This window comes from Loxodonta africana, chromosome 8, assembly GCF_030014295.1.
Source record: "Loxodonta africana isolate mLoxAfr1 chromosome 8, mLoxAfr1.hap2, whole genome shotgun sequence".
In the NCBI taxonomy this organism is placed as follows: Eukaryota; Metazoa; Chordata; class Mammalia; order Proboscidea; family Elephantidae; genus Loxodonta; species Loxodonta africana.
In genome coordinates this window covers 46,134,380-46,145,641 of record NC_087349.1, presented here as the reverse complement: position 1 = coordinate 46,145,641, position 11,262 = coordinate 46,134,380, and the positions used below count along the sequence as shown (strand labels likewise).

The 11,262-nt window shown below is 39.8% G+C and overlaps 1 protein-coding gene across 10 annotated transcripts in view; it reads right to left on the bottom strand.

Annotated features, from left to right (window-relative positions):
* Positions 1–11,262, bottom strand: part of NAPEPLD (N-acyl phosphatidylethanolamine phospholipase D) — a 59,434-nt gene that overhangs the window by 9,668 nt on the left and 38,504 nt on the right. For all 10 annotated transcript variants that reach the window (XR_010322664.1, XM_023544490.2, XM_064289899.1 and 7 more), the window contains one exon: positions 7,874–7,988. Coding sequence is in view for 9 of the 10 variants with exons in the window: in XM_023544490.2 (XP_023400258.1) it covers positions 7,874–7,988 (115 nt within the window). In the remaining variant the exon portion in view is untranslated. The remainder of the gene's footprint in view (positions 1–7,873; positions 7,989–11,262) is intronic.

Genomic DNA, 11,262 nt, shown 5'->3' with positions numbered 1-11,262 from the left:
TATATATACTTGGAGGATATTTAAACATGAGTTCAAACTAAAATATCCAACAGACACCTACTTAATGTATTTCCTTTCAACTGAAATAGCAAATGAGTCAATCACATTTTCTAATACAGACTCCGTTGCTAAGTGAATAGAAACGTCAGTACTTATCAGTCCATGCGAACACAATGCATGTCAAATCTGGTGCCGTCTTAGATTGAACATCATTAGATTCACTGAAATTTGATTACAATTTCACTATATGAAATTCCAGTCTAAATGGAATCAATGCCAAAGGTGACAGTAGAGAAAAATGTTATCAACATTTTGAAGAATACAGCAATCTGAGATGATACGTGTATGTAAGGAAAAGCTAGAGCAAAATCTCTAGCCAAATTTTGACACTGTAGTATACCTAACGAGAGGAACCTAGGCGGCATTTCCCTTTATTTCCTCCTCTTCATAAAAAAATCTAAATAAAAATGGAAGGCAGCACAGAATATGTATCAGAATGTGTTCACCACTCAAATCTTTTCCAAATAAACTTGGAATAGTTATTAATAGAGAAACTTAAAAACATAAAAGACAAATCCTTTTCATCAGTTACTTTTAAGAAATCATCAGTTCATCATCTCTTTACATTGTATAATAGTTTTTCCTTATTCAGAGAGTTTTTTCCACCTAATTTCAATTATAAAAGTTGTAAAATATTGAAGTATTAAGCAGAAATAGAAGTCAAGCTGCCTCTCACCTAATCACCAGCGGGAAGTCTGTCAACCCTTCATGCAATAAATATCTTTTGAGCACCTAAGGTGCGTGCCAGACTAGTGAACCAAATAGACAAGACAAAAATGCGTGCCTTCATGGAGCTTATATTCTAATACAGAGATGGACAAGAAATGAATAAGAAAACAGGAAGAAGCGTGCAGCAGGAGAGCAAAGGTGGAGGTTTAATTAGTCCAGAAAGGCCTTCCTGAGAAGGTATCATTGAGCAGAGACCTAAAGGAGTAGATTGTAGGCAACTGTGACGACTAAGGCTTTCTTCCGAGTGTGATTAGAAGCTGCCAGGCCATCTGGCAGAGGAGTGGCATGATCTGATTCAAACTGCAACAATCACTGCCCTCTGCAGGGTTGTGAACAAACTTTAAGGGGCTGCATGATAGCAGCGAAGGTGGTGAGAAGCAGTCAAATTCTGAACGTAAACTGAAGGTTGAGCTGACAGTATTTGTGGAAGAAGTGGCTAGGGGATATGGGAGGAAGAAAAGGCTAGGAAAACTCCCAAGATGCTGGCCTGAGTAACTAGAAGGAGGGAGTTGCTATTTACTGAGATGGAGGAGAAACAAGTTTAAGGAAAGATCAGGAAGTCTGGTTTTAGACTTATGTTCTAGGTGTAAATGGAAATCCAAGTGGAGATGTCAAATAGCCAGAGTTGGACATATAGTTGTGGATTGAAGGGGAGAACTCTGAGCTAAAGAGGAAGTCACAGTAATTCTTGAAGGCCAAGGTTTTTGATCTTTTCTCATTTTTTCCATCTCAGTAAAGACTACAACCATCTACCCAATTACTCAAGCTAAAAAAACTAGGAGTCATCCCTGATTGCTCTTTGAGCACAAATTTAATGAAAACACTATTACTTCAACTAAGTCAGTGATTTTATATATGTGTATGTGTGTGTGTGCACGCACGCACGTGTATATATATATATATATATATATATATATATATATATATATGAGCCCTGGCGGTGTAATGGTTAAGCATTTGGCCGCTAACTGACATGCCGGCAGTTAGAACCCACCCAGAGACTCTGCTGGAGAAAGACCTGGCAATCTGGTCCTGTAAAGATTACAGCCTAGAAAATCCTATGGGGCAATTCTATCCTGTCACATGGCGTTGCTATGAGGGAAGAAACGTTGTTGTTGTTGTTGGGTGCCGTTGAGTCGGTTCCAACTCATAGCGACCCTATGCACAACAGAACGAAACACTGCCCAGTCCTGCGCCATCCTTACAATCGTTGTTATGCTTGAGCTCACTGTTGCAGCCACTGTGTCAATCCACCTCGTTGAGGGTCTTCCTCTTTTCTGCTGACCCTGTACTCTGCCAAGCATGATGTCCTTCTCCAGGGACTGATCCCTCCTGACAACATGTCCAAAGTATGTAAGACGCAGTCTCACCATCCTTGCCTCTAAAGGGTATTCTGGCCGCACTTCTTCCAAGACAGATTTGTTCGTTCTTTTGGCAGTCCACAGTATATTCAATATTCTTCGCCAACACCACAATTCAAAGGTGTCAACTCTTCTTCGGTCTTCCTTATTCATTGTCCAGCTTTCACATGCATATGATGTCATTGAAAATACCATGGCTTGGGTCAGGTGCACCTTAGTCTTCAGGGTGACATCTTTGCTCTTCAACACTTTGAAGAGGTCCTTTGCAGCAGATTTGCCCAATGCAATGTGTCTTCTGACTTCTTGACTGCTGCTTCCGTGGCTGTTGATTGTGGATCCAAGTAAAATGAAATCCTTGACAACTTCAGTCTTTTCTCCGTTTATCATGATGTTGTTCATTGGTCCAGTGGTGAGGATTTTTGTTTTCTTTATGTTGAGGTGTAATCCATACTGAAGGCTGTGGTCTTTGATCTTCATTAGTAAGTGCTTCAAGTCCTCTTCACTTTCAGCAAGCAAGGTTGTGTCATCTGCATAATGCAGGTTGTTAATGAGTCTTCTTCCAATCCTGATGCCCTGTTCATCTTCATATAATCCAGCTTCTCGTATTATTTGTTCAGTATACAGATTAAATAGGTATGGCGAAAGAATACAACCCCGACGTACACCTTTTCTGACTTTAAACCAATCACTATCCCCTTGTTCTGTCCGAAACAACTGCCTCCTGATCTATGTAAAAGGTTCCTCATGAGCACAATTAAGTGTTCTGGAATTCCCATTCTTCGCAGTGTTATCCATAGTTTGTTACCATCTACACAGTCGAATGCCTTTGCATAGTCAATAAAACACAGGTAAACATCCTTCTGGTATTCTCTGCTTTCAGCCAGGATCCATCTGACATCAGCAATGATATCCCTGGTTCCACATCCTCTTCTGAAACCGGCCTGAATTTCTGGCAGTTCCCTGTCAATATACTGCTGCAACTGTTTTTGAATGATCTTCAGCAAAATTTTGCTTGCATGTGATATTAATGATATTGTTCTATAATTTCCACATTCGGTTGGATCACCTTTCTTGGGAATAGGCATAAATATGGATCTCTTCCAATCAGCTGGCCAGGAAGCTGTCTTCCATATTTCTTGGCATAGATGAGTGAGAGCCTCCAGTGCTGCATCTGTGTGTTGAAACATCTCAATTGATATCCCATCAATTCCTGGAGCCTTGTTTTTCGCCAACCCCTTCAGAGCAGCTTGGACTTCTTCCTTCAGTACCAACGGTTCCTGATCAGATGCCACCTCTTGAAATGGTTCAGCATCAACTAATTCTTTTTGGTATAATGACTCTGTGTATTCCTTCCATCTTCTTTTGATGCTTCCTGTGTCGTTTCATGTTTTCCCCATGGAATCCTTCAGTATTGCAACTAGAGGCTTAAATTTTTTCTTCAGTTCTTTCAGCTTGAGAAACGCTGAGCGTGTTCTTCCCTTTCGGTTTTCCATCTCCAGTTCTTTGCACATGTCATTATAATACTTTACTTTGTCTTCTCGAGAGGCCCTTTGAAATCTTCTGTTCAGTTCTTTTACTTCATCAATCTTCCAAGAAACATTATATATATATATGAAATTGGCACCATGTATAGAGTGTTGTTGTTGTTCTTGGGTGCAAGGAATTGGTTTTGACTCATAGCGATCCTATGTACAACAGAGCAAAACACTGCCGGTCCTATGCCATCCTCACAATCACTGTAATGCTTGAACCCATTGTTACAGCCACTGTGTCAATCCATCTCATTGAGGGTCTCCACTTTTTCACTGACCCTCTACTTTAGCAAGCATGATGCCCTTCTCCAAGAACTAATCCTTCCTGATAACATGTCCAAAGTACGTGAGACAAAGTCTCAGAATTCTTGCTTCTAAGGAGCATTCTGGTTGTACTTCTTCCAAGACAGATTTGTTTGTTCTTCTGCCACTCTACGTTATATTCAATATTCTTTGCCAACACCATAATTCAAAGGCATCAATTCTTCTTTGGTCTTCCTTATTCATTATCCAGCTTTCTGATGCATAGGAGTCAACTGAAAATACAATGGCTTGGGTCAGGTGCACCTTAGCCCACAAAGTGACATCCTTGCTTTTTAACATGTGAAAGAGGTCTTTTATAGCAGATTTGCCCAATGCAATACATTGTTTGAGTTCCTGACTGCTCCTTCAATGGGCATTGACCGTAGATTCCAGTAAAATGAAATACTTGACAGCATCAATCTTTTCTCCATTTATCATGATGTTGCTTATTGGTCCAGGTATGAGGATTTTTGTTTTCTTTATGTTTAGGTGTAATTCATACGGAAGGCTATAGTCTTTGACCTTCATCAATTAACTGCTTCAAGTCCTCTTCACTTTCAACAATCAAGGTGGTGTCATCTGCATATTGCAGATTGTCAATGAGTCTTCCTCCAATCCTGATGCCATGTTCTTCTTCATATAGTCCAGCTTCTCAGATTATTTGATCAGCATACAGATTGAATTAAGTATGGTGAAAGGATACAACCCTGACACACACCTTTCCGCCTTTAAACCATGCAGTCTCCCTTTGTTCTGTTCAAATAACTGCCTCTTGTTCTACGTACAGGGTCCCCATGAGCACAATTATGTGTTCTGGGATTTCCATTCTTTGCAATGTTATCCGTAATTTATTACGATCCATACAGTCGAATGCCTTTGCATAGTCAATAAAACACAGGTAAACATCTTCCTGGTATTCCTTTCTTTCAGCCAAGATCCATCTGACATCAGCAATTCTGACAGTTCCCTTTTGATGTATTGCTGCAACTGCTTTGGAATAACCTTCAGCAAAATTTTACTTGTGTGTGGTGGTATGAATGGAAACCCTGGTCGCATAGTGGTTAAGTGCTACAGCTGCTAACCAAAAGGTCAGTAGTTCAAATCCACCAGGTGCTCCTTGGAAACTCTATGGGGCAGTTCTACCCTGCCCTGTAGGGTCGTTATGAGTCAGAATCGGCTCGACGGCAGCAGGTTTTGTTTGGGTTTTTTGGTGGTATGAATGATATTCTTTGATAATTTCCTAATTCTGTTGAATCACTTTCCTTTGGAATGGGCACACATATGGATCTCTTCCAGTTGGTTGGCCAGGTAGCTAGCTATCTTCCAAATTTCTTGGCGTAGATGAGTGAGCACCTCCAGTGCTGCAATCTGTTGAAAAATCTCAGTTGGTATCCATCAATTCCTGGAGCCTTGTTTTTCTTAATGCCTATTTTTTTAACAGGTTTGCAGTGCAGCTTGGTCTTCTTCCATCAATACCATCAGTTCTTGATTGTATGTTACCTCCTGAAATGGCTGAACATCAACCATTTCTTTTTGGTACAGTGACTCTCTGTATATTCCTTTCACCTTCTTTGGATGCTTCCTGAGTCATTCAATATTTTCCCTTTAGAATCCTTCAATATTGCAACTTGAGGCTTGGATTTTTTTTCTCCAGTTCTTTCACCTTAAGATATGCCAACTGTATTCTTTCCTTTTGGTTTCCTAACTCCAGGTCTTTGCACATTTCATTATAAGTTTGTCTTCTCAAGCCACCCTTTGAAATCTTCTGTTCAGCTCTTCATCATTTCTTCCATTCCCTTTAGCTACTCTACGTTCAAGAGCAAGTTTCACAGTCTCTTCTGAAATCCATTTTAGTCTTTTCTTTCTTTCCTGTCTTTTTAATGACCTTTTGCTTTCTTCTGATATGATGTCCTTGATGTCATTCCACAACTCATCTGGTCTTCAGTCATTAGCGTTCAATGTGTCATATCTATTCTTGAGATGGTCTCTAAACTCAGGTGGGACGCTCAAGGTCATATTTCAGCTCTCATGACCTTGCTCTAATTTTTTCGGCTTCAACTTGAAGTTGCATATAAGCAATTGATGGTCTCTTTCACAGTCGGCCCCTGGCCTTGTTCTGACTGATGATATTGAGCTTCCCCATCATCTATTTCCACAGATGCAGTTGATTTGATACTTGTGTATTCTATCTGGTGAGGTCCACGAATTTGTTGCCATTTATGTCGTTGAGAAAAGGTATTTGCAATGAATAAGTAGTTGGTCTCGTGAAATTCTATCATGCAATCTCCAGCTTTGTTTCTATCACCAAGGCCATATTTTCCAACTACTGATCCTCTTTCTGTTTCCAACTTTCACATTCCAATCACCAGTAATTATCAATGCTTCTTGATTACATGTTTGATCAATTTCAGACTGCAGAAGTTGGTAAAAATCTTCAATTTCCTCACCTTTGGCCTTTGTGGCTGATGCATAAATATGAATAACAGTCATATTAACTGGGCTTCCTTGTATGTGTATGGATATTATCCTATCACTGACAGGGCTGTACTTCAGGACAGATCTTGAAGTGTTCTTTTTGCCAATGAATGTGACGCCATTCCTCTTCAATTTGACATTCCCGGCTTAGTAAACCATATGATTAGAGTAGTAGGCCACTAGAAACTAGTCTCAAACCTCACCCTTCTCCAAACATACATACGTACATATTCATTCATATTCTCATTCATTCTCCACCACTCTCTGAGTTCGCTTATTTATTTATTCCATTCTGTCCCCCAATAGTGTGGCTAAGAGTTGCTGCATCGTAAGATGGGAATTTTGATGGTAGAACGGAGTGGTTAAGAAAGATAGTAGATAATTTTGGAACAAATTCCATCTTAGGGAGAGGGCAGGCCAGAATGAAAACAAAGGAGGAATCCTTAGAACCACATGAAAACTCTGGGTTCCAGCAGAGAGTCCCTGGGATGTAGAAGATGCCACAGAAAGCAACGTGGGAGAAGCCCAGTTCTAACCATCCATTTCTAAATTTTGCTTGGGGCAGGCCCTGAGTCCAGGAAAGGATGACAGCTTTATGCTAACCTCCTCTTGATAGGAGAACTTGGCTAGTAGCAGAGTTCTAGGGTTTAGCTACCTTAAGGTAAAATCAACTTTTCTGTATTAGTCTGGGAATAAAAGCATTTATCCCAATGCTTTACCCACAGCAGATATGAATCAATGTTTACTGAATAACATATTTCTAAAAAGTTCCAACTGTCTATCTAGCTTTCCTTCCCCCATTTCCCTCCAAGCCACCCTTACTCCCACTAAACTGACTCCTCACTATTGCCCATACTTGCTGCCTCCAATCCTATGCTTGCCCTTTTGTCCTCTGGAAATGTCCTCCTTGCCTTCTCACAGCCAAGTTCAAATGTCACCTCTGCCATGAAGCTCCCCCAATCCCTCCAGTCAGTTACAGACTCTGACCAAGACCATTTTATCCGTCCCATGCTTGCACCATCTAGGCTTATCAGCAACTGTGTTACAGTTATTATGTACAAGTCCTATATCTTCTGCTAGAATGAAAGCCTCCCTGGAGAGAGAAGACAAGAATGGTTCATTTTTCCATTTCCCACAGATTACACACACAGATTTTTGGTTATATAAAAACATGCTTCATTAACTGTAGAAATAACCCAAAAGAACAGCATGCAAGGAGGTTTTTTTTTTTTTTTAATTGTATCTAAACATTATGTTATTAATTAATATGATTCATCATCTTAATTCATGTGATGACTCTGAAGGTTCTGATGTGTAGTCTGGTCTCTGAAAATGCTTGTAGGGTTCGGTGATGCCTGAATCCTATTATAGGTCAAACACAAAAAGGCAGCTATTTTTTAATCACAAACTCACCTCATTTGCTAAGGCAAAAGTTCCCCAGTGAATTGCCACCGATTTCTTTGTTTGAACATCAATGTGGATCCTTACAGCTTCTTCTGGGTCTACATGCTGGTATTTCATAAACCACCTGATAAAACACAGCAATTTATTAAGTCTGGCCTTTAAAATAAACTCTCAATTACTGCTTCATCTAATTATCCTTGACATTTCTGCACAGGAATAAATCATAGTAGATAAAAATCCATCTCCCTGAGTCCACCTTTCTGCTGGGGGTTGAGGGGTGGGAACGAGCAAAAATCTCTCTTGTACAAACTGCTATACCCCATTGCTGTTGAGAAGATTCAGACTCATAGCAACCCTTATAGGACAGAGTAAAACTGCCCCATAGGGTTTCCAAGGAGTGGCTGGAATATTCAAACTGCCAACCTTTTGGTTAGCAGCCAAATGCTTAGCCACTATGCCACCAGGGTTCCACAAATTGCTATACTACAGATAAATCTGAAGCAAAACTTTCATCTATACATATAGTAAGATTTTGTTTCATGTATGTTTTTATTTTACCAACGATTTATTCTGAAGAGATGCCTTACTATTGCCTTTAAAAGTAGATGTTTTTCGGCAGAGAAGTTTTCTGAATAAACTGAATGCTTTGAAGGCCAGTGTAGCAGGGGCAGGGGTTTGGGGACCATGATTTCAGGGGACATCTAAGTCAACTGGCATAATAAAATCTATTAACACAACGTTCTGCATCCCACTTTGAAGAGTGGCGCCTGGGGTCTTAAACGCTAGCAAGCAGCCATCTAAGATGCATCAATTGGTCTCAACCCACCTGGATCAATGGAGAATGAAGAACACCAAGGACACAAGGTAATTATGAGCCCAAAAGACAGAAAGGGCCACATGAACCAGAGACTACATCATCCTGAGACCAGAAGAACTGGACAGTGCCCGGCTACAACCGATGACTGCCCTGACAGGGAACACTACAGAGAACCTCTGAGGAAGCAGGAGAGCAGTGGGATGCAAACCGCAAATTCTTGTAAAAAGACCAAATTTAATGGTCTGACTGAGATTGGAAGGACCCCAGCGGTCATGGCCCCCAGACCTTCCGTTGGCCCAAGACAGGAACAATTCCCAAAGCCAACTCTTCAGACATGGATTGGACTGGATAATCGGTTAGAGAGGGATGCTGGTGAGGAGTGAGCTTCTGGGATCAGGTGAACACTTGAGACTATGTTGGCAACTCCTGCCTGGAGGGGAGATGAGAGGGTAGAGGGGATTAGAAGCTGGAGGAATGGACACGAAAAGAGAGAGTGGAGGGAGAGAGTGGGCTGTCTCATTAGGGGGAGAGTAATTGGGAGTATGTAGCAAGGTGTATATAAGTTTTTATGTGAGAGACTGACTTGATTTGTAAACTTTCACTTAAAGCACAATAAAAATTAAAAAAAAAAAGGTAGATGTTTTTCAGTCCTAGATATGAATCAAGGTAAAGAACTGGAAGCCAGAACTCCAATTGCAAATAAACCTGAATAACCTGCTGAAACAAATTTTTAAAATCTGCTAAAGCAAAAAGCAAACAAAAATTAGGTATAATATTCAAACACTGGAAGCAAAAAAACCCAACGGCTATTCAAGGAATTTTATTTAAACATCATAAAACTAAACAATAAGTTGTCTGGTTTGGCAAGAACTGAGAGAACAAGGGGGAATAATGGGTAATGAGATCAACAGGTATGTTAGAGATACTGAAAGGCTGCCTTGAAAAGAAAAAGGGCTCTGGAGGCAGAGGCCCGGGTGTGAATCCAGCTCTACCAACCAGTTTCTGGAATGGCTTTGGAAAGCCCCTTCAAATTCTCTGAGCTTTGGTTTCCTTGTCCATGAAAGAGAAGTTATAGCCACCTTACAAGTTCATTAGGAAACCCTGACAGCATAGTGGTTAAGTACTACAGCTGCTAACCAAAAAAGTTGGGAGTTCGAATCCAGCAGGTGCTCCTTGGAAACACTATGGGGTAGTTCTACCCTGTCCTATAGGGTCGACTCTACAGCAATAGGTTTGGTTTTGGGTTTTTACAAATTCATTGTGAGGATTAGACAAGACAAACTTTATGAAAGCATCAGGTACAGTGCCTGCTTCATAGAATTCTCACAAAAGAATAATGACTTGCCATAATCAATACTTAGGAGAATTATTATTTCTGATACAAAGGAAAAATGTACTGTCTATAAGCAATGCTTTGCTTTCCAAGCTAAGTTTAGGGGAGAAAAAACAACACTGTCTTCACTTTATTTCTATCCCCAGCCTGCTACTGCCTACTATTGCCGACTAAAGCTAGAGTTAAGACTAATGAATATGACTCAGCCTAGGTGCTTCTGCACTTTATAGAACACATTATGGAAAGTTTATCCATTTGCAGCAGTTACAGGGCTGTTATTTACTGTTAGGAGGGGCTGGGCCCTATGGGAACCCAAAAACAAAGCCGCTATGTTCGCCTCAACAATTAGATCTGTTGAGAAGTACTGTTCTGCCACATCTCCTAGCACTGGGAATTCAGGGCAGGATGAAATGGGTTTTGGTATTAAAAACTATACATCAAAGGGATAGACATATTCCCTTCTACTGTGTGTCTATCTGAAACAAATTTAAAATATTTACTCTGGTGCAGAAATTAAAACAAAAACTTAAAATCATAACTGACTTAGGTAGGCTCCCCAGTGACAGCAGATCCCAAAGGTAAGAACTCAACATTCCAAAGCTATCATGGGAAGTTGTTCTTGGTGCGATTATGTTACACTTACATAGTGCTTTGAACTTCTGTTGAATAAAAAAAAAAAAAAATGGATAACCTTATTTCTAAAGCTCTTAGTACTGACCAAAGCAAAGGGTTACATAGTAGAGGTTACCATGATTAAATTCTTAGAGCAAATGGTCCTCCCTGTCCTCCTCCCACCAAAAGGCTGCAATGAAAGCAGAAAGGGGGAATTATGGGAGCAAATTTGCTGTGGTTTGGCTGTACCAAGTTATATCAATTCTTCTTTTATTTAAGTCACATTCTATAAAATACTACATATGAACTTTTTCCAATTACAAATAAGAGACATTCTAATATATTAAGAACATATGTTGAGTAGAGCCCAGTACCATATGAAACTGATCTGTAACAGTTCAAAAAAAATTTTTTTAGATGTTTTTGGAGGTTTCATTAGAATTTTAATTATTTAAAGGGAAAAGTAAAATGCAAGCAATAATACTGGTTTACAATAATTTTAAAAATTATTAGAAATCAAGGAAATAAAAAAGGTAAAAATACCTAGCACCCAAAATAAAGAAACTACGAATAAACATGAAAGTGAGAAATAAACATTAATAAAGTTAGGGAATAAATAGTTTTGGTGAACTTAAA